Source organism: Pygoscelis adeliae, unplaced genomic scaffold (genome assembly GCF_000699105.1).
Source record: "Pygoscelis adeliae isolate BGI_AS28 unplaced genomic scaffold, ASM69910v1 Scaffold8, whole genome shotgun sequence".
Classification (NCBI taxonomy): Eukaryota; Metazoa; Chordata; class Aves; order Sphenisciformes; family Spheniscidae; genus Pygoscelis; species Pygoscelis adeliae.
The window spans coordinates 452,672-477,353 of NW_008825260.1; the positions used below are offsets into that span (position 1 = coordinate 452,672).

General features: G+C 36.2%; 1 protein-coding gene across 2 annotated transcripts in view; it reads right to left on the bottom strand.

Annotated features, from left to right (window-relative positions):
* TBC1D5 (TBC1 domain family, member 5) overlaps window positions 1-24,682 on the bottom strand; it is a 298,599-nt gene that overhangs the window by 128,027 nt on the left and 145,890 nt on the right. For both annotated transcript variants that reach the window (XM_009329508.1, XM_009329507.1), the window contains exons 4-11: window positions 22,868-22,976; window positions 20,998-21,087; window positions 20,822-20,893; window positions 17,951-18,018; window positions 10,517-10,619; window positions 4,223-4,311; window positions 2,658-2,708; window positions 2,501-2,570 (exon numbers count right to left, since the gene is read on the bottom strand). In XM_009329508.1, the coding sequence (XP_009327783.1) occupies window positions 2,501-2,570; window positions 2,658-2,708; window positions 4,223-4,311; window positions 10,517-10,619; window positions 17,951-18,018; window positions 20,822-20,893; window positions 20,998-21,087; window positions 22,868-22,976 (652 nt within the window). The remainder of the gene's footprint in view (window positions 1-2,500; window positions 2,571-2,657; window positions 2,709-4,222; window positions 4,312-10,516; window positions 10,620-17,950; window positions 18,019-20,821; window positions 20,894-20,997; window positions 21,088-22,867; window positions 22,977-24,682) is intronic.

The window sequence follows — 24,682 nt, forward strand, 5'->3', positions numbered from 1 at the left end:
TCACGCAATTTAGTTGAGAAAATGACAATACGTTTAGTCAGTTGAAATAGCTCCAAAACATCACATCAGCTGGTGTGAAAGAAACAGCCCAAACAGAAAGATGCTCAAATAAACTAATACAACCGAGCCGCCAAAATGTTTAACTAGAAATGACTCACAATGCCTGTGCCTAAAGCACAGAAGCCAAGTGGACAGCATGATACTGTGCCCCTGCCCATACTCACTATATATTAAGCTGCCTCATGAGACAAAACATCCGTTTTCTTTTTGTGAGCTTCTAAGTCTTGGGAAACATTTGAGTGCATGGGTTTAGTCATCTACTGCTAACATGAAATATAACTGATCAATCCCAAAGGGATGCGGTTCACAATAAAAAGACAAAAAGAGGGACAGCCCAGGGATGTGCTATACTGTTCACAGGAGAGCATCAGGTTCATCTCTAAGAACAGTTTAAATATGGATATCAGCGAAACGCAGCTGAAAAATTCAGATCAAGTATTAGGAACAGAGTCACCAAATCCTGCCACAAAACATTACCTACCACAACACGAACTGGAATGGCTGGCGGTCGATACTAATACAATTTATATATTCATGCATTTAGGAAACAAATGCTACAGCAGTAAAGAGAGGCTAGGACATAGCACAAGTATAAACCGTGGACAGATTTCTCTCATTAACCACTAGGGAATGGAGTAGCTGGAGAATCTCCTCAAATGGCAATTGGGAGTAATGGAACCAACTGTTAGAGGCTATAAAATGTAACATGTCTCTCAGAGCACATGCTTTCATTGCTTGCTTTGTGAAGATTCAGACTTTATTACGTAGCTAACCCTCAAAGTCATGACTGTAAAAGGCATACGTACAAGAAAGGATTATTAAAGATTATGCATGTTTGCAAAGAACAAGAACAAACAACTAGATACTAATCCATGCGCTTTGCATTGTTAATTTTTTATGCCATGAAAGGACTGGAAAGGGCAATGTTAACTTTCACCTTCTACCCAAGCACTGCAAATCTGTAAGCAGACCTAGTTATTTCCCAGAATAAAATTCAACCTCAAACTTTACCACCTCTGTTACAGAAATTGGAACAAATACATCTGAATACACTGAATTCTGAAAAGCTGCACTCAGAGAAACATGTCTCACAGCTTTGTTGTTGGAATAAAAGTGACTATGTAATAAGTTCATAAAATTTGTATCTCATACGCTTTATCCTTAGTTACTGAGAATTATGTAAAAACCCAAATCCAAATAGTAATTTATAACTGTAAATAGCTTAGGCCAAGATGCTCCATGCCTAATAAAATATACACACAGATATGTTTAAACATTTAAAGAAAATAGAAGCTTTTATGTGAGTCTTGGGTGAACATCTTTTTCTTCAACAGACAGGCAAAACCACCTCTCAAACTAGTACTCCCTAATTACAGTTTGCAAATACAGGTTTTGGTGCACACCTGTGGACATCCAAACCCAACCAAATTCTTATTAATTTTTTGTTAACTCTAGATACTCATGCCATGCTCTATGTGAAAAATGCTGAAGTGAATCAAGCTGGAACTAAGTTTGGAGGACAACTCTTTTAGGATATATTACACTAGAAGTCTTGGCAATACCCGTAATGTGGCTATGTTTTGCTAGAGCCTTCTACATACACTCCATCCCACAAATAATTTTTCAGAATTAAAAAGAGAGAAATGTAAACAAGGAAAGAGACAGGAAAAAAGTATTCAAAGGAAATCTTGAGCAATTGACTGAGGGAATTGTCCCTCATGCCAGGCATGAAAAACAGTTACAGGCAAGGACTAGATGGTCCCTAGAAGGTCACTGCAAAGAAGTGTTAGGTAGAACTAAACTCAGAACACAGAAAAAGCTTTTCTATGAAAAGAAGCAACATACTAAATACAGTGGTGTCTGTATAGCTACAGAGGAGATATGAGGGCATGGACATTCCCTCTGTTTGAATACCCTGAGGTCAAGAAGAAAAAAAGTAAGAAAATGGAGTGACGAAGTCAGGGAAAGATGCACCCTGACCTTTGATGGACAGTCTATGATTAAAGTTTCGGTTTCACAGCAAATTGTTTATGTTGTAAACAGCTGAAAACAATTCAAGCCTCAATACGTTAAACACTGCCTATATATATTTACTTAACATGATATTTGCACAGGTTTTGGGCACGTAGATGTGCCTATGACAGGCATTCTTCTGAATGCTACACAAGAACATCATTCATACATAGGAGAAGCTGTGTTTGCACATTTGGCTTTTGATTACCAAGTGATCTTTCAACAGATAGGAACTCTCAGCTGGAAGACTTTCCACAAGTGCTTATGACCAAATTCTGAAGAACCTCTAAAGAATATGAACTTGGTTGAATGTGGTTTAACCAAGTTGTTTAAGAGAAGATGCCTTATTAGCTTCAAATTACTTCAATCATATTAAAAATCACATTAGCTTAAAAATACAATAAATACATTTTAAAGCAATATTTACCTTCTGACTGTCGTGTTCAAAAGTTGAAAACCAATGTTCTGCAGTTTTCATAAGACGTGTGAACATTGCACTGAAGGGGAAAAACCCAGAAACTTGGTGTTAATAATGTATTACAAATAAAAGCAAATTAAATGTAAAGGAAGTTGTTAAAACTTACTAGGCATCATGTTCCAGATATTCAGGATTCAAAAGAACTTTCATTTCCTCGCTGAAAAAGGCAACAGTGAACAATCCAAATGTGAATGTTTATTTTTGGTCAGCGTTCTGCATGTACTATTATGTATTTACAAGCCAACTTTCATATAAAGTGCAAATGAGAAAACTAGCCTTTTTAATTAAAAAGAGCAACTCCATTGAACAAATGAAGTCTTTCCTTTTTATAAAGATCAAAAACAAATTAGCTGCCTTGTCTGCACTACAATGAAGTAACCATCTAATTATTCCAAATAACAAATTACTGAATGTCACAATGTATTATTTGAATATGCTTGATCTAGAATAATTGATTGCTGCACAATCTATCACTGTTTGTCCCAAACAAAAAAAATATGGTTACTGGTCAAATATGCAGTATCAAAACATTAATTTATTTTGGTTTAATAGCCTGTATTTTTATTGTACTTTAACAACAATTAATCAGTGACAGCACCTCTTTTCCATCTACTTTGCTGCTTAGCTCTACTTTTTCAGTGGGGATGAACAGAATGCTGTGCATAACACATGGTTATTTTAAGTTAGCACTGAAGAGCATCTTCTAGGTAATTTCATGATATCTAAGGACAGACATTGAATAAAAACACACACTTGTAAATAATCTACATCCTTATGCTTAACTGCCTTTGGACAATCACATTGAGGGGTGCTAACAGAGGTTATATTATATATATAATATATATAATATATATTATATTATATAGTACACATAATTAAATTGGCTTTTATTCACTGCTGGAAAAGAGAGTGCAAAAAGACAAATGGAAAGAAATGACCTAAATATCACAAGTGATACAAGAAGGCAACTAGTATCTTTTAAAAAAAAAAAAAAAGCTTTACATATAGGGCAAGGAAAAAAGCATCTGAATTTGGTTGACAGACAATCATGTGTGACATAATATTTTATACCTATGTGTATGATTACATGCACACACACACACAGTTTGAGCGAAATGGAGAATCAATAGCTGAACTTAATGTTACTACGAAGTCAAAGGATAGTCAGATATTGCAGCTACAACATTGCAGGTGACGAAAGAAATATAAATCACAACAATTTGTCTACATGGAATTTTTTCTCTTTTAAGATATGAGGAAAGAGAGTTGGTAACATGTCCATTCTATGTAGTTCTCTAATCTGCCTCCTCTCTGCAATGACAAAAACTAAACCATTTCTGGCAATAAGACTAGGGTGAAACAGTAGGTAGGTATGTAAGCTTTTTGATTAAGGTTTTCCTTAGGTTTCTTGTCTCCCCTTTTTTTGCCAGCTAATACCTGTGAAGGGGGCAATGTCTACACATTTAAGCCCCCTTTCAGAAGCTGTAGTAGAGAAGATGAAATAAGGACACTCCCATCAAAGCACGAGGATGCAACAATTTCTGATATCAATTTATCAATTATAAATAAAGAATTAAGGAACACATATTTATAAGTTCTAGTCCAGCCAACTTACTTATTTTTTTAAGAAAGTGGATTTTTAATACTATACAAATAAAACACAATGCTTGCCTTGGTTGTGCAGCTTCACTGGCATGTGAAAAAGCTTGGTGGTCACAATGCAGGATAAAGACAATGGGAGCTAAAAGTTCATGCATACCCTAAACATAGAAAGAAGCAAAAGTATAGTAAGATTTTCCAGTCATATAATAGTTCCTAATGCATAGCATCAGGCAGCCAGCAATATTAGGTGCAGACTAACTAAAAGCATGAACATTTACATTCGTAACAGAACGGTTTCATAATCAATGGCTTTTATCTTAAATTCTGATTAAATCGAAGTGTTTATTCTTCTATAATATACAGAAGCAAGTTATTCTCCCTTTTTCTGACATAACAGACAACAAATTGGCAATGGTAGGCAACCCTGCACCTGGCAGTTTACTCCAAGATCTATGTTCATAAATATGAATTTTATTTATGATAATTACAATCATGATCCACAGTACAAAGATCTGCAATAGGGAGAAATTACAAAATTTAAAATTATTTTTTATTTGATAATGTTCCAAAATCATAGATAAAAGCATAACAGTAACCTTCAGAGGAGACAAGAGCAGCTATTTGGGAAATTAGAACATGAAGCTTCCATTCCTACAGACATGAGAAATAAAATGAGGGTTTTTTCTGTTTTTTTTTTTTTTTAAATTGTTATGTCAATATTAAAAATAAACTCATTATAACACAATGCATAGGACACCTAGTACTGTTCCATTACAGACTATTACTTACATATGCAATCTATATTAAGATACAGAAAAAATACAGAAACATGCAGGAATCAGAACAGAAAAAATTGGTGGATAGTCAAGGACTTGGGCAAGCATTAGAAGCATGGCTGGGCCACCCAGGCCAGCCATTGGTGCTTTTACACGGAGCTCACCAGGAACAAAAAAGGAGTCTTGATTTGCCTTGATTCACCTGGGGCTTGTCAATTTGTTATCAGGAGCAGAAGCAACCGCTTCAGGAAACAGGCAATCCAGTTGGCAAGCAGCAATGCACTGGCAGGTAAAACTATAGCCTGCAGAATGAAACCTCATCTTTAGCAGACATTCATCCCCTTCCCTCAGCTTAGATCAGAGAAAGGGAGGATTTGGGGTATCATAACTGGGGAATTTGGTTATGTCAGGGGAGTTGGGCTCCCAGTGGTAGACTAGGACGGCAGGTAGGAACTACGCAAGCTACAGGTTGGGCTGGGGGTCAGCCATACAAAAGAAGTGTGGGGAGCCCTTCGGTGATGGAGGGGATGTGGGATGAAAGGTTGAGACCTGTCTGGCTGCCTCTGGACGCAGGGATCACTCCAAGGGGAAGGAACTCCTGACCTCAGTCCAAAAACACCAACTACAGCCAGGGCTTGCTGCCAGGTGCCCAGGCTACCCCTGCTGGGTCTCGCTCTGGGTGGAGTCCTTGCCCGGCTGTAGGAGGGAGAGTGTGCTGCCAGCAGTGCTCCAGTTCAAAGGTGCAACTACTTCACCGAGTGGAGCCTCAGTCCCAGCTCCAGGTGAGTGCTCTGGGCAGACAGGGGTGCCAGGAAGACCATCTTGTCTATCCTGCTGGCAGAAAGAGCACTGGGGCTGGCCCGTCAAGCTCAAAGGCATTTTAGGCTGCTATCGGGAGTCAGATGATGGGTCCCCAGACAGGAGCTGTTCTACTTTTATGCTTGCAGTTCCAAGCTAGGAAGTCTCTCCACTTACTTTTCCAGCCCTTTCAGTGATGGACAGACATGAGCAATGAAAGAGTTACACACTTGTGCAGCTACCCTGCTGCTTTGCTTGTGTATCAGTTGATATTCTATGTAGCATTTGAGGAGTACTCAGTATCAGCTTCATATGTATCAAACAGATCCATTAACTACTAAAAACCTTTGATTTTTATTGGAAATAATGGGGATTTTCCTGAAGTGGGTCAAACTGAGCAGAGAGGTAGATGTGGAAACCCTCTCTAGATCATTATCTATTTTGAGTGTGCTTGGATGCATTTTAGTGAATCTTGTCTGTTCGTAAGAGGAAATTCCAACAGCTAGCAGCGTTGAAGAAAAAAAAAGAGATTTGGAAATTTCTCTGTGTGTTATCAACTGAAATCCTAGGAAATTTAATTTTAATTTCTTCAGGACTGAGATGGCTGTTATAGCCTCAACTGTAGGGTTGCAGCAATAGTGGTCAGTTGACTGGGCAAAGCTGAAGCCAGCAAAACTACTGAAGTTTGGACGTTTTCTTTCTCTTCCTATTTCTGAACCTTTAGGGTCTACTTCAAAAGATGAAGGCTAAGTAGAAATTCAGTTAAGGGAAAAAAAAAAAAGAATTAAACCCAATGTAGCCACTTGATTTCAGGAGCCGATGTAAAATTCCCAAACACAACACTATGGGTTAGATTACAAATTGACAACTTTAGATTTCTGAAAGTCTTATGGTCATACCAAGAGGGAAAGGAATAGGAGAGACAGAGAGATAGGTCCAGGGTTAGACAATACATATAAGTGGCAAAAATATTTAAATAAACTGGAGATAACCTGGGTTGTACTTTCATACATACTCACAGCCCTCGGTTAATTAACAGCTCCACATCTAATCTTTTATTCGTCCTGATATACTAACATGAAATAAGAGAAATGGAAATGCCAAAAACTTGACTACCTAATAAAACTACCACCTAAGCTGTAAACATATAAGCTGAAGAAAAAGAAAGAGGACATAAAATAAGAATTAGTTATAAAAGATAAAAGCACATCATACATTCTTCCAACATAATAATATATCAACTTTATTATAAAGTAGAATCATAATGTGGCTGCCCACATACAACAAAAACAAAACAAACAGATGATGAAATATCAGGATTTCAAAAAGATACCTCTGATCTTTCAGTTACAAGAGTACTTCAAATGTTTAGAGATTTTTAGCTTGGCAAGAAAAGCCACCAGTGTAATATGCATAGACATATTTTTTCAATGCTGCAGTTTACTAAAACTCTTTAGTGTTAATAAATAAGTTGACAGAGCTCAGATAATTTTATGACACTTCCCAGCTACAACAAAATATTGATTTCATAATACAGTCTATGGTTTAGAAAGAAAACCAGATATATAGCATTTCTATAACGAAAACTGGATCAATGCATTTCAAAATTACATTGACTTCTCTAAGGGCAATCAAATCATGAGTGAACAATAGTTAGCCTAGTGATTTAGCTTAATTGTCACTATTTCATTTCAGTGTAACTAGGACCAGAATTTTGGCACCAGTCTTACAGAAGAACGCTAAGAGTAATTTTTACATATTCTTAAGTACAATATACTATTCTCTTTAGATTTTATATTTACAGCTGCTATTTAAAAATTCAACAATCCCAGTGAGGATTCTGTCTTTAAAATCTGTAATACAGCTTCACAACATCCTACTCCATTTGACTAGGGGCAGGATATCTTTTTCCTCATCAAATAAAATGTTACTTCACACTGGTCAAAAAACCACAAACCCTACTACAAAGACAACTTTCATGCATATATGCATATTAAACAAATACTATTGATTGCTTCTTGTAAGACTATATGCTGATGCTATGCAATAGTTTCAATAAAATGTTGTAAACTTCAGATACACTTTATTTACATTTATAAGTATGCAAATTGTCAAGGAACTATAACTTTTTCCAAATATTTTGAAAGAGAAACATCGGGTCCTGTACAGATGCTGACAGACAGAAGTATAAGTTTTCATTTATTGGCCAAGTGTTAGAATTCTGTTAGCAAATATAGCTCTTGTATGTGGTCATACAAGTGAGAGAGGAATTCTCATGGAGAACAGGACCAGTCCCATGACGGATACTGAATATGAAGACAAACTCCTTAATTTAGGCTTTGTATTCAGGTCACTGTGGAGAGAGCAGCTTGGAGGTGATCTGTTATTGATGAATTAATGGTAACCTTCATTATTTTCAAGAACATATGCTAGGCTTTGATGTAGTGGAAATTATTATGGGAAGTGGGGCTTGAGTCAATGATAAAAACAGACCCAGTAAAAATAGTAGGACAGGAAGATTGACTGCAACATAGGTATTTGCTAAAAGAGGGAAAAAAACATATCCTGTCGCCACCACAAACTCTATTTCCTATTAGCTAATTCAGGAAGGGTACTGATGGACATGAAAGAAATGTTATCTAAAAAGAGAGGGACACAGGGACAAAAAAGCAGGATTGTTACTAATAAGCTAACAGGAGCATTAATTTAAAAACAAACAAACAAACAAAACAACCCTTTTAAAGTGGGGTAAGAAAAATGAAAAGCTCCTAATAAAAGTGACACATGTCCACAACAAGAGAGGAAAACCACAATCATTTGCTATTTTGTGGACTTGGCACAGCACCACGAGACTTGGGTGATACACTGAACACACTTCAGAGAGATTAAATCGAGAGTTTTTCATTATCCAAATTTATTTCATTTTCTGCACTTCACCTCTCCCCCTTAGTCCTGTGGCAACCCCTTCCCGGAATTACTGCACTACTAATGCACACCAGTTGAAAACAGAGGTGAAGAAGTTTTCTTTGTCAACAGCCTGTAGGCTCGCAAAATTGAACCTGTTCTTTTATCTGCCTATGTTCATTTAGCCCACCAAGCAGTCTTTATTAAAGCTGAGGCATCAGGCAGTCAAAGTTCATTAATACCATTTATATAATCTCTGCAGTTTCAATTAACTCAGCAAGACATTCTACTACATGATAACAGTCTCATTAATTCAATAAAATCCCATAACTATTAACAATATGGTCTATGTTAAACGGGGTGTCACCTAGTAGAAAATAATAGCTTTAACAGCTTGTGATGAAACTCAGGGCTTTTTTTTTTCTTTTTTAAATTTGATCTGGCTAAATATTCCATCCTTATGTAGAAAGGTATTATTTCTTGGTAAGGAATCAAGAGGATTTTAAATATGAGCAGAGGGTAATTAAGTCCTTTTAAGTCATATCAAAGAGTAAAATAATACTTCTTGTTCAATAAATGATAGACTACATTAGCTGGAATGTGTTCTTCCATTTTCCCATCATCAGTACTCTGTGCTATATTCACTACAAATGGGAGGCTGAATACTGCTGAAGTGTTTTCTTTAGCAGTGCCCTTCAAAATACAGCTCACAAATCTCCTTTTTTCTTTTTATCATGCAAGACTATTCCTTACTTATAGTCTGTCAAACATGAGAAATAGCCAGGTGATGAAGATTTAATATGTTTGGTAACTACATATTTTATTTTTGATATAATCTGTAAGACAGTTCTTCAGAAGTAACTGTTCCTTCAACTCATGTGTTGGTCTTTTCATGAAACACCACTAATTTCCTGGCTTGAGGACAGGGTGGTCACAGACTATGCCTGAAAGCATACAGTGTCTATGAAAAATCTTCACATTTACGGAACCTCTGTATTTCTGTAATGAATTTTTTTTGTCTATGTGAAGCTTGCTGCTCTACCGTTTATCCTTTGTCCACGCACATGATATCCCTCAGTCTGTCAGTCCCTACTCACCCTACAGTTAATAGCCTGGAGAAACAAATACAAATATACTTACGTAGATAACTCTGCGTATTGGTCTTGCTACATTAATTTAGTATCAAGCTTATACTCACTTCAAAACCTTCAGAACAAATGTTAAATTAATTTAGCCCGCATCCCATATGGATGCATAGTTAGTGCAGCTTTAAGGCTTTCTTTACCATTTTATCAAAAATGGTTTGAGCAGGCTCTCCATCAGGTAACACTGTAAAAGTGGTATTTGTAGCACCCTTATCCTTCAGTCAACAGGCATTTGTCAGCTGCATTGTATTTGGATGCTACAGGGTTAGATAAAGGATCTATTCGCTAATGTACCACATGGTTTTAGCACTTTGAGAAAGAACTTAAAATATTACATAAAACTTAAAATAGTAACTTTGCCCAAATTTCAGAAGTCACTATTTATGTTTTTTGTTTATTCAGTACCTTTTTTAATCCTACTGCATACTTTCTTTCTTTACGTAAGCACAGAAAACCTTTCTTTTTCTTTCTTAACCAACACTGAAGAAAAAGATGTTGTTTATTAAGAAATTTGAAGTTAGACAACTTAGCAACCTTAAAGAAAACAATTTGAGGGACTGTCTTATGAGGAAAAAGCATATGTTATTCAGTGAGCTTACTTTTCTTACTATCCAGCTGACAAGCAGCTCTGATTACTTTAGCATTATGATACAACTTCAGATACAACAGAACTACATTATTGTCAAACCGTATAGAAGATGTTGAGTCAATGAATGCCACCTGTACAGTATTTTCATTACCTGTTTATAAAGCAACTGCTCATTTTCTCTGGCATAGCAGAACAGAACATCTGTAAGAATTTTCCTCACATTCTCTTGCTGGAAATACTGCATTTCAGGGAAGCTGAAAATGAAGAAATACAGTGAAAGTAAACAATATAGCGCACAGAATCTCAGTTGCTGGCCTTCTAGAAACGCTTTTAGGTAAGACAGCACCTCCCTTGTCTGCTTTCCCACCGCTCTGGAATTGTGGGTGCTGCTAGAGTAAGAATACTTCTAAAGACTTGTTATATTTGGTTTGCAACCAAAATTCTGAACCATATTCTTTAATATACATCAGTCTGCTACATAGATATGATATCACCAGTTATATTTAAATAAGTAATCCCTTTTAACATTATGAAAACTAGAGATCTGCAAGAATGAAATACAACGGCAGATTGTTTTAATCGTCAACTTCTTACACACAGACAATCCACTGAAAATGAATGACTTGGAGAATCTAATCCAAATAAAATGATGTACCATATGAGTATGTTCCCAACTGCCTAAAGGATCAAGTTCCTTTCCTCCTCAATGTCATGAAAACAAGTTGAACTGAAGCAGAATGAAAGGAGATGGAATGAGAGGCAGTAACTGAAGCGAAGATCTACCCTCTCCCTGCTGCATGCAGACTCTTACTGTCAAACCTAGCAGCCCAGAAGACCGTTCTGGTGCCAGGTGGCACAGCATCCCAAAAGTAACTTAACTCCAAGACTGTGCTCCACTGATTGTCAGTCCTTCACCCATGAATCTAAAACTTGCTAGGAACGCTTAGAGAAGATGCGTGATCATAAACACCTAGCAGACACTTCTCCTCCCCTAATAAGAACAAGTCAGTTAAAACTAAAAATGTTGCAAACAGTTACCTATTGATTAATTTGATTCAGGTACTGGAAAAATAAGCACTGAAGATCAAATCTCCATAGATAAAAAACATTCTTTACATGACATGCTCCCATTTTTTTAATCTGTGTTAGGTTGGCAACTGTAACTGGATCATCAGTCTGCCCTGCAGTTTCACAAACAGTGCTTAGCCCCGCTCTTCATTTTTCTCAAGATGAAAGCTGGGCAAAGGAAGAGTACAAGAGCTACAATATGTTAAAGAATTTTGTAAAATTTCCAGTTCTAAACTGGAATAAAATGGGAGAAAAAAGAGTAGGTCAGAAGAAACATGTACACAAGAGTTCAATATTTCATGAACATTTGAAAAATGATTAGCATTTTAATGACAATATTATTAAAATATCTCACAACTGACAGGAAAACCAGTATCCCAATTTTCTTGAGCTCTAAGCAAGCTCCAGTATATCTTACTAGCATTTTTTGTGATGCAACAAAATTAGGTATTTCACTGTCTTTAGTAACTGTCTCAAATACACCTTAAAATTATGAAATCATTTGGTACTCTGGCAGGGCAAATATCCTTTTAAGTGAAATAGAATGAAGTGGAACTAGTGTGAGAATAAGGGAAAAAAGCTTCTGGGAAAATCCTGTTATCTGCGTATAATCCAGGAAAATGCAAGTATTTACAATCTGTAACTATTCTGAAGCAGCTCTCACCTGTGCATCCTGCTCCTCGACTGTTGGAAGTAGGAAATAAAGTGGTTATGCAGGATGCACTTTAATGAACAAACAAAAGTGTTTTCATGCTTACTGAAGTAACTAGATGGCAAAAAATTTCATAAAGCAACCACCCCAATCCACATCCAGCTATGTGGAGCAACAACAAATAAAATAAAAAAAATCTGGAAAGGTGTAATACCAAAAAGAAAGAAAAAGGTAAAGTTGCACAAAGAAAAACAGAGGAATACTTAAAAAGACAACAAGAGTAGGCCTCAGGCTTGATGATTGCTGAAATAAAGGCTATAATATTGTCAGTTTTAAAACGAAATCACATGGATTGCAGATAAGTTTTCTTCAAGCAAATTTTATTTTTCCTGCTTCCCAAGTCTGAGCTACAATGCTAAACTTTAGACCAGTTATATTAAGGCTGTCGTAAAGCCTGTCATGGAGAAACAATATAGGGAATTATAATAAACTACTTCAGATAAAACTATTAGACATGGTTTAGTGGGCCTGGTGGTGTTGGGTTGACGGTTGGACTCGATGATCTTGGAGGTCTCTTCCAAGAAACATGTACACAAGAGTTCAATATTTTATGAACATTTGAAAAATGATTAGCATTTTAATGACAATATTATTAAAATATCTCACAACTGACAGGAAAACCAATATCCTAATTTTCTTGAGCTCTAAGCAAGCTCCAGTATATCTTACTAGCATTTTTTGTGATGCAACAAAATTAGGTATTTCACTGTCTTTAGTAACTGTCTCAAATACACCTTAAAATTATGAAATCATTTGGTACTCTGGCAGGGCAAATATCCTTTTAAGTGAAATAGAATGCAGTGGAACTAGTGTGAGAATAAGGGAAAAAAGCTTCTGGGAAAATCCTGTTATCTGCGTATAATCCAGGAAAATGCAAGTATTTACAATCTGTAACTATTCTGAAGCAGCTCTCACCTGTGCATCCTGCTCCTCGACTGTTGGAAGTAGGAAATAAAGTGGTTATGCAGGATGCACTTTAATGAACAAACAAAAGTTTTTTCATGCTTACTGAAGTAACTAGATGGCAAAAAATTTCATAAAGCAACCACCCCAATCCACATCCAGCTATGTGGAGCAACAACAAATAAAATAAAAAAAATCTGGAAAGGTGTAATACCAAAAAGAAAGAAAAAGGTAAAGTTGCACAAAGAAAAACAGAGGAATACTTAAAAAGACAACAAGAGTAGGCCTCAGGCTTGATGATTGCTGAAATAAAGGCTATAATATTGTCAGTTTTAAAACGAAATCACATGGATTGCAGATAAGTTTTCTTCAAGCAAATTTTATTTTTCCTGCTTCCCAAGTCTGAGCTACAATGCTAAACTTTAGACCAGTTATATTAAGGCTGTCGTAAAGCCTGTCATGGAGAAACAATATAGGGAATTATAATAAACTACTTCAGATAAAACTATTAGTGTAAATCATTACTGTGGTCATCTCACAGAGGTGATGACAGGTAAGCACAGAAACATAACTAATTAAGGCCAGAAAGGTGCTTTGAAACCCTTCGATGAAGGACCTGAATCAAGAGACAAGGCAGACAAGACACCGTGGCTTAAACGCAGCAATGCTGAAGTCTTGAGAAAGGCACCGGGATGAGGGGTGTAACGTTTTCCTGGCACCTGGTGGGGGTAATGGTAGACCATCATTTGGAAGCTTGTATGCACTTGTACTAATCATATTACTGTAAAGGAAGGACACAGCTGAGACCAAAAGTGCATTACAGCAGATGGCAATCGACATAATTTAGGGGTTTGAAGAGATTATTTCTGAAGGACTGTTATTCAGGCCTGCCCTATGAAGTTTAGGAAGAGAAGACTAACAAAGAAAACTCAAAAATACACAGAGATATCTGTGAGGATCTAATAATGCCAGAGATTGTGACAGAAAGGATAATAACAAACTCAGGAATAAGCTGGCTGAAGTATTAATTATAGTAAATGTAAATACAAGAGATCATGAGGGAACTATCAGTTCAGGATGGATTTTTATGGAGAATGTCATTTTATGATTAAAGCACTGTTTTAGAAATACAGTATCCTCAAATCAGGCAAGGTAAGAATACTTTTCATGAGCACTAGAATATTACATTTAATTACATTTCTGAGAAAGACTGCATAAGGACATGGGAATTTTGCTAGACTGTTTTACCACAACTGCTGCAGTTAAACAACGGCACATTCAAGTCCCTGCTTTCTGAAAGTGAAGACCAGCGCGAGTTAGTTATCATTTTTTAAAACCTTCCTTTAGTCCATTTAGGGGCCCCTACACCAGAGGCAGCCAGACGTTGACACAGAAGAAACTTAGGGTAGCAACCAAATAAAAGGATGCACAAATACTTTATGAAACAAATTTGGCGGCAGACAGAAATGAGGCTCTTAACCACAGCCACGGAGTGACCACCTTTTCTTTCATGAACAGATTCCATCCCCTGCCATTCCTCAACCCTGTTACTCAGCTGGAACAGGGAAAGCTACTAAACCAGAAAAAATGGAAGATGCTCTTGCAGCTGCAAAGGTTTGGTAAAGAATAATAATAACCGCCTCCCCATTATTTCTTGAAAAGGAATAAATTGGTGTATAAAGGTCCCTTCCAGCAGTCCCTTCTCTTACATAGAAACTAGATTTTGTCTCCTGTGGTCACAGTGGATTGCTGTTTCTTCCCATCTCTTCTATATGCTTAGGAAGGATGTAGCTGCCTAATGGCTTCCTCATTGCCTTTTTTATGGGTGGGGTTGCTTTTTGTTATTTGGGAGATGGAGAGTTTGAAACAGCAGCACCCACCACTGCTCATCTTCCCACAGCTTCCATCGTCCTAAACTGTGACTGTTATTCCTGAAGCAGAAACTAGGTAGACCAATATATAAAAATACTACTACAAAAGAAAAGAAATCCACTTGATTAGTCTACTGGAAATACCCCCTAAGCATTTTGTTTTCTTAAATACTGGAGAGAGAAAGAGGGTAATCAAATCTAGCCATTTACAGTCCTAGATGTACAAGGTGATGCCAGCAAGTAGACTGGTATTTTGATTTGACTGGTAGCTAGACGCTCTTGCATCTGCCAATCTGCTGATTTCCATTTCTGCAGAATATTTTTAAAAATTCTTCTTTATCACTTACCTTCTTAATCATCACAAAATAAATCAGCATTGTTCCTTGGTATATCTTTTGAATGACAGTAGTTAATCATTCCATTCTTAGGTCTGTTATGAGTTACTATGGTGCTAGTTCATACACACCTTCCTTTCTTAGTAGAATAATAGAATGCAGTATTATAGACATATCTTGGTTGGTACTGCTATCTACATCTGAAATAAGGCTTTTACTTGCATTATAGTAAACCTCCCTTACCCTCCTTCCCACCCTCAGTTTTAGAAGCTTCTCACTTGAGATAGAAAGAGATGGTGTTTGGTTCCAGCTCAAAAGTACGTGTTTCTAGACAGCTGAAGGAAAATCCATTCTGAACCTCTCGTCTACCGTAAAAAATAAGTCACGTGATTAATCAGAAATGTTGATCACTAATGAGTTAGGACTAAACAAAATCCTTCCTTTCTTCCCTTGTAAATATTGGAAGTTCCTGTTGTGCAACCGGCAAAATATTATATTTTGACATTATGGCTTGGATTACTCTTACCTGACTTTAGGTGACTACAGTTTAGTTAGGTACAGGTGAGCTAGAAGCCTTTTATAATTGCTGAAGAAAAACATACTTCTCTACAGTGTGATTCATCAGACCTATACTAGACATTTACTTTAGGAAGAGACGATTTGTGTCCTAGAATTCTTCAGGTACATAGACTGTAAAAGATGATTAGCCCAGTTGTGAGCATCTATGTTTTACAAATCTAATTATTAGGTGAGATAAGGATTCACAAAATGCATATAAACACACACACACACGCGAACAAACTTTATCACAGTTCCCTTTAGGTAACAGAATTCTGAAACTTAAAACAATTTAAACCAATACCGATTTTAAAAGCATATTTCTACTAACTTTCCCCATCTATTATTACTACACTTCAGAGAATTCTAATAAAAACATTATAGAGTAAATTTTTTACTACTTTGATAGATGGGACTCTGGTTTGCTACTTTGTGTGCAGTTAGCATCACTCTCCACAGCATTATTTACTTGATGCTGTTGGGTGATGGAGTACTGAACTCGATGACAAAGAATATAAAAATATTTGTTAAGTAAGAAACGGAAGCTAGAAGGTAATGATCATGGTAACTGAATATAATACTCAATTATTTTAACCTTTAATAAAAAGCATTGTAAGTTAATGACAGATCTTTAAATTCCAACTCCAGGAATTTATTTAAAGAATGGAAATGAAAAGGACAACATTAAAGAGAGGGTACTTACATTCCAAAGCCAAGGAATGTAGAACTTACTGCTTCTTACAGTAATGATAGTTTACAAACAGATACATATGTATACACAAAATGCACACTGTGTTTTATGATTAGGCAAACAAGTGTATATAAATGCAAGTAGTTTATCAAATAAATTCAGGTTACTTCGATAAATTTTGCTCCTTCATTGTTTGACTTATGTTGATATTGATGACATATAATGTATGCTGCTATTGTTTCAGGTAGTCATTGTTTTGTATAAATACATAAATGGAAATTTCTTTAGTCACTATTACTGATATTAGTGACTATTACTCTGCCATTTGCCAGAGTGAGAGCCTGGACTTTGTATATATATATATATATATGTGTGTGTGTGTTTTTAAATAACAGTCTTACATCCAGCATAACCTCCATACAACTTTTCATTCTCCAATTATAGTTTAGATATGTATATATTTTAATCTTAGAACATCCTGAACTGTTTCCTTTAACAAACAAAAAATACCATCTGTGAGAATGCACATGAAAGCATACTCAGATTTTAATTATACATCTCATGGCAAAATGCATTCAAGAATGGGTCTAGGGACAGACATATAAAATATTCCAAAACCAGAGAGCAATGATTTCTTCTGCATGACTTTGTTTCTGTAAATGAAAATGTGTGAGCTTGGGATTTGTAAAATCTATGACTATCACCACTTTTTTCAAGTTATAAGGAAAAATATTTGCAATACAGTAAAATTTCACATGGTAGCAAACCAGTAATTGAATTTAATTAGATTTACACATCAGTCAATGCTTCCACTTTGAAAAGAAATGTTTTCAGGAACTGAGTGTTCTAACTCAAATTCCTAAACAGGAACGACCTAAGGGCCAAGAAGATGAAAACATAATCACAGTAATATTAGGACAAATTTTAAAAGGCATATGTGACAAATAACACTAGAAAACTGACAAATAAAAATAGAAATGCTTAACTTCTCTAGATGAGTGACATTTCCCTTACTAATTACAAACTGATTTTTTTACAATTGATTGAATAAGTGTTAAGAATTAAAGAAAGTCATCTGTTCAATCTTTTATTATGATCATAATTTAGTTAAAAGACCTTCCAGTTTCTCTTACCTTCTCTTTGCTTCACATGGAAAACTCTACTTTAAATTTCACATAGTAATACATTTCCTAATATCTTAATTTAGAAGAGCTTTTCTCCAATGACACCAATAAATCTCCAGGTTTTAATGTTTAACTCTATTTTCTCATTTTTTACTCCAAGAAAGATGTATTTTATACATTTAATGTATGTTTCTACACATTCACGTTCAACAATCCTGACATTTACACTAACCGAAGTCAAGAAAACACAATATAATGTATACCACATAAAAAACTGCAGAATCTAAATTTATATACAGAAATTTCTTTACAGATCTACATACGTTCTTGTCACATCTTGTTCAATCATTGCTCGAAGCTCTTTATCCTGGAAAAATTTATTCCAAAGACTCTGAAATAAGGAAAAATAACTGTATGAAACAGAGACTTCTACTAATACTTAAGGCTTATGTACTACACCAGCAAAGTACTGTACAAATATTAACTAATTAATCCTCAACATTCCTGGTAGATAGGCATATCAATATTTTATGGGTGAAAAAGAATGTTGGTGACCAGCCTAACGTATCTGAGAAAGTCAGTTTAGATCAGAGATTAAAACATTCAAGTTCCTGGATCCTTGTTCTAGGCTCACTCCATTCACTCACTGGATGGCTGCAGGTCTGAGAGTTACTTGTAGGGGATCTATGAAGAATATTTAGGAAGGCAGAGTAAATTCAAACTTACCGGAACCAGCAGCTCAACTGAAAAAAAAATCAGTAATTCACTCACGGAAAAAGGTCTATATCACCGTACTGTGCTACATTTCTCCTATGAATGTATGGACTCTAACTGGAAGCTGCTATAATTTCCATACTAAGAAATTGTTTGGAAGTAAGCTAGTTTGTCTTAGTGGAGGCAAAATCGAATAAGGAATGTATGATGATCAAATACCTATTACGAAAATGACATCATTCTAATGGTACATACACATAGTACAGATCAAGACTGGCCATTCTAAAAAATTTCTGATAGGGAAAACTGGGGTATTTAAAGCTCACCGTCAACATAAAAAAAAAATTAAATAAAAGAGTTTGAACTAGGTTTAGCTTCTTCTATATCTGTGCTTATGACCATTTCCATTCTTTTTCTTTGGTTTCCATGCCTTGTTTATCTGAAAGAAGTCAGCAAATGTTGTTGTTTGTATGCTCCAGAAAAAGTATTGTAAAGCCTATCTTTATTGTAAAGGGATGGTAGCTTGGCCATATTGATCAAAATGCAGCAGGAACAAAATCTATAGCAGTCTTTTCATGCAGGTTAGTTTTCAGATAGCAGCAGCACCAGTGAATGAAATATCATACAAAGAGAGTGGCTACAATACTTCCAGAATTTCTTGCTCCCCTGTAAACAATTCATTGCCATGGTGGCTTACGCTCCACAGAAAGGAAAGAGAAAGTAAATTAATGTTATCTAGCAGAAGGAAGGTAAAATAACAAAAAAGCAAATGTTAATCAGCTTCTACATTTGTGTTACAAACTATGAAAAAAACCCCAAACTTTAAAAGTATTTATATCCTTGACAATGTCTTAAGTAAAACTAGTATCTTTTTAACGCGCAGCTCTTTTCATGCAGCTAGATCACATATTGAAACTCCCCTGCCCCTGCTCCCACCCCAGTCCATCAGAGCGAAGGACGAAGGAAACAGAATCGTCGAAGGAAACAGAATCGTCATTGCGAAAAGGAAGCAAAACCCAGGACACTGAAAGAGTGAAACATTAAGTCACTGCAGAGGCTCAGAGGCCCTTCGGTCTGCATTCCCACGCCTGGTTTGGCCCATGGCTTTGTTTTATAGATTAATCCCCTGCCACATACTCTGACATGTTAACCTTTGTCTACTATCTCCTAAAGACATCATAGGCAGAAAGAAGGTTGTGCCACCGTGTAAAATCACAAACTGCAGCAGAAACACTTTAAATCTTTTACATTTGACACAACTTTCTGTCCAGCTGGATGCAAGAACTGTTTGGTGGCATACACAGTCATGCTGGCTGCAGAGCCACCAATGTGCCTATGATCAATACTTCCATGTTTCCACAAGCGAACCTATCTCTCCTTCTACGTTAAATATGAAGCAGAGTACCACACTAAATAAAAAAAAAATATGGGCTTCTATTTTTCTGAACAAAATGGAAACACAAGCAGTACCACCAAAGATATCTGTGACGGTCTTTCCAGGTGTAAATCTCTCAAATGCAGCCAAACAAATTATTTTCATGGTATTAAGTTATTTTGAAAACGTGATAAAAAAGAATTTTCAGAAGTGGTAACATAATTAATGGAGAAGCTTAAAGATATGTGCTATAAAATCCCTAAGAGTTTTTCACGTATAATAAAATGCAGCGTAAAAAAAAAAAAAGCCTAAAATTAAGCTCCCAAATCTACACGTAAACCCTCATCAAAGTGCATGACTTCGAAAATACCAAGCTACTAGGAGGTCCCACTAATTTCAGTGAGAGCTGGATGCTCTGCACTTAATGACAGTCAGGCCAAATACTTTTGCCACATTTTCAGTATTTCTTTAAAATCTGGGCCTGTCATTTTGCAGCTGGCTGCTTTCTAGGTAGAAAAGAAACTTTTGTTTCTTTTAACTGTATAAAGAAAAAGAATTAAAAAACTTGGAAGAAATGTGTATCTTGCAGCCTGGTGCTTTAGACAGTAACTCAGCACGTATACAACTCAGATATACAACAATTCTATTTTTGCTGGAGAAAAACTTCCAAGGCTGAACAGTCTTCCAGAGGAGGGTTCTTCAGTATTTGCTGTTAACAGCATTCCCTTCATATTGACTATTTAAACAGTCGTTCAGTTAGAGCCATTTTGCTTATAAAATGAAAACACACAGCAATAAAAAAGCATTTCAGTCAAAGAAAGGATATGCTGTGAAACTGGACTTATAGTCCAGCACTGATTTTTTGTTCATCACAGCCTTCCCTGTGATAAGCCCTGAAAAATCAGAATATTAACCTGGAAATGAGCATTTCTGGTTTTTCAGCAGAGTCTGTGAACCACTGTTAACACAAATCAGTTCGGAAATTTAGGAGGGAGATTTTAGCACCTGCCATTTTTCCTTCTTCAGCAAGAACTCACTGGTGTCTGTATGATGATGATGAGAATTTTACTAGCACATATGTCGATAGAACCAAGGGTCAACTTACCCCCTCGTCCTGAGAGAGAGGGTTGTTGATTATCAGATCTTGCTGTCCTGCTTTCCGAGGGTTTGTAATGTGCTGGGTAAAAACAGAAAAAAAATCAAATCCTCTTCTGTTATATTGTAAGTATTAATACCTATGTCAACACATGAGAGTAGAGAACCTATTTTGTACCAACTTACAATTTCTTTGATCTTATTGTAAGAAGTTCTTAAGTCTGAAGTGGTTTTAATCCATTGACTTCTGTCTTGGGGTAGAACCTCCAGAAATAACTGTCAACAAAACAAAATAAATCCATTAAGTTTAATCAATTTAACATAGCTTTTCATATAAATCCTACCAGACAGCATACACCATCTCAGAAAGGAGGAGCAAGTACTCTACACATAAGGAGAAGAAAGCAAAGACCTATAAAATACCCCTGGCTTTAGTACTTTCCAGTCAATAAATATGAAGCTAGAAACAATAACAGTTCTACAGTGGGAAATAAAGCATTAAAAAAACCTGAGGCCACAAACTCAAGCTCTGTAAACTGTCACAGCTTCAGTGAAGTTGATTGAGACTTTGAAGGCAGAAACAAAATACAAAGAAGACATGAAAATAAATATCTAAAACTAGAAGCTACTTACAAAACACTGATGAGCTAATGCAACACGCTAAAAACCAAACATGAATGCAGAGCAGAAACTAAGCACTCAGAGATATACTCTACCTAAGGAATGTGGAAAGGGAAAATCTTAGTCTATAGAAAAGTAACACGTTCTAGAATTCTGCAAGACAGTTAAAAGAGTCCATTTTGCAAAAAGTCCTTGAGAATGCCTACATCTCAGTTCTTTCACATTTCTGTTTAAAAAGGGTTAGAAAGAAACCTCTATTGGAAAATACTATTTAATCGCATATAAAATAAGGAAAAAAACAGAGTATTTTCTTGCTTTTTAAATGTTTTTATTTACACATTATGAAGTGTTATGAAACAGTAAATACTGACAAACAAAAAAAATTCCCAAATTATTAAAAATACTTAAATATTTCAGAACCTGATGAAAAAATTGCTAATATTTTTTAAATAGGCAGTCTAAACCAGAGCCCTAACCCGTATCGGGACATGCAAATAAACCCAGACTTATTTCTAAAATAAAACCACTCCTTGATTTAAATAGTGGACAGTGAGGGACTGTCCACTTTTTGAGTTATAGCCTCCTAATTTAGAGGCTCAAGAAGAAGCAGACTGGTAAAACAATGCTTGTGGTATATATTCATCTGGCCTCCTGAAGAAAGTATTTTCATTAACTTTAAATTTGTTCAATCATTTTCTTTTTATAGATCTTGGTGCCAAGGTGAAGCTTGAGAAATTCCAAGTGAGGTAATTTCAATTATCAGTGTTAACATACCGCATCTCTACTAGGGAAAATGTTCTCTACTATCAAAGTTAGTGCAGAACAAAAGACCTGATGCCAGTGCAACAGAATTCTTTTGGACTTCATGTAGCATCTCACTATTACTTTGCTTGCTTTCTTCTTCCTTTCCCTGCAACTTTTAGAAAATACAGTAAGAGACCTCTGAGGACCTGCTGTTTTTTACGATTGGAAGACCTGGCTTCCCTCTCTATCCAGTCATTACAAGATGGATTGGTCCTCATTTTCTCAATTCACTGGGAAAAGCTGCTAGCAGAAGTATCAGACTGATTTTAAAGAAGTCCCAAGTTCCACAAAACATAAATTGTGAGACAAACTTCCTTTTTATTTCCAGTGCACAGCTTCACTGCACAGAGACTGAGAAGAGAGATGGCTGTGTGGCACTCAATTCTGAACACATCACCCAGCACAAAGAGATTCTTTCCCAGGAATCTTTTGCTATCACCTGCAATTCAGCTTTAAGGCAACTCAATATGATTAGCAAATGTCCTATGAATTATAAAAATGAGTAGGAAAACATTGGGATGAAGTCTCTTGGAAAATTCATGATTCTTTGCATCAATAATCTTCCAGCGCATCAGGTAATGTGTTGATATGTTGCAACCACAAACTGTAAATAAATATTTTCTCTTCTTACCTTCCAGCAAACACTACGGAACCTGCTGCTTCTCAGCTGCCCATTAATCCCCTTCAGCCGTATAGTTGCCAAGTAATTGTTGTTTACAAATAGTTCTTCCCATTCTTTACTGCGTGCAAAAGCAAAAGGAATGAACATTTAAACAACAACAAAAAAAAGTCTTAGCTGATGTAAGGACTATATGACACTACACAATTTTGGATAAGCAGAGGAAAGGAACTTTTTTTAATGTATATATTTAGTTGTGTACCATTTCTAAACGCATGGCTGTCTTTTTGGACACAGTTCTTCTTTGGATTTAATGAATATGTAGATCGCTATAATTATGCCAGCTACTGAAATTCATAATGTCTATGGAGGCTATTCCATTTCCTCTAAAATGTTGGTACTGCAGTTCAGTGAATAAACAAGAAAAATGAATATTAATATAAGCACATTCCTGTTTCAGCTGTAGACAAAGAAGTACCTATTCCAAAAATATGCAACAGAAAAGTATACTGTTGACTGTATTAGCTCCTCACATGACATATTTGCTTAAATGAACCTTCTTTTCTTCTTAATGTCAAGCTGGGCAGTTAAGCATAATAGAAGATGACTTTCTTTAACATTTAGAGCTATTTACTATTGAAATCACTCCTACTTCTTTCTACATGATCAGTTTTAAAATTTTAACAGGTGCTAGCAAATTTAAAGAAACATCAAAAAATTAAAAAGCCTCACTGTATAAACTGTTAAAGGCAAGCTTGAGTACCTTGCAGTACCTATGGCTGACTAGATAAACAACCTAAATATGCCTCCCAGGCATGCAGGCACCAGGGGCCTAACACCTGTGCCTCATTAATATACAAGTAAATCTGCTCTACTGGGAAACAATTGGAAATTAATTGTCCCAAACCATCTACTGAGTTGAATAAAAGAATTAAATCTATATTTCCTGCACCTTCTACTGAAACGAATCCCAAGAACAGGATAAGGCAACTGATGGTCTTAGTAGCCCAAGACTTGCTCACAGACTTTCTGCAACCACTCTAAAATCCAAAGGGTAATTTCAATGTAAAGAGCTGGGTTATGTGCAAGGAAGTGTGTTTCAGATTTATTTTCAATGCATGTCCTTAAGGTGAACATCTCCCTCTCCCACTGTCACATGGGAGACTATTACTTCTCCCTGGGAGATCAAATGAAACCAGAAAGAGGGAAACTACTATTGTGACTCCAGGGCAAGATCTCACCAGATTTCCTTCGCTAAGGAGGGTCACAGAGTGGGTTATACTAAACACCAACAAACCCTGGTTTTGCAAACTGCCCTAAATATACGCAAGCTACAGTTAGATAGTTTTCAGCCTTTTAAGCTGAGTTGTGAGAGTGACTTTTTTTAAACCTTGTTTTAGATAAAACTTGTTCAGTTTCAGAACAGGATTATATGATACAGTCGCTGGGAATAGCTGGGGAACAGACTTGGCAAGCCAGGAAATTATGGTCCTGTTCCTCTGAGACAGGAGTGAACTTAACAATCCACGCTGAGACCAGAAGCATCGTGTTTGTGAATGCATCACCTTTCAGCTAGGATCGTTTTCTAAAAAAACACGTGTGTACTTCTGGACCTTGATTATTAACTACTTTGAAAAGCGAAGGTACTCCAGGTAAGGACAAAGACAACTAAAGTAGTGTTAGGTTGCAGGGGTTAGGGCTGCTTTCAGCTTCTGCCAACTGCCAATATTCCCAAGTGAGCAAAATAGCAGCAAGTAACTCCAGCAGTGTGGGGCAGCTTCCTTCCTTCCTTCCTGCCACATCCCCCATTCTCCAAGTCAGAAAGAC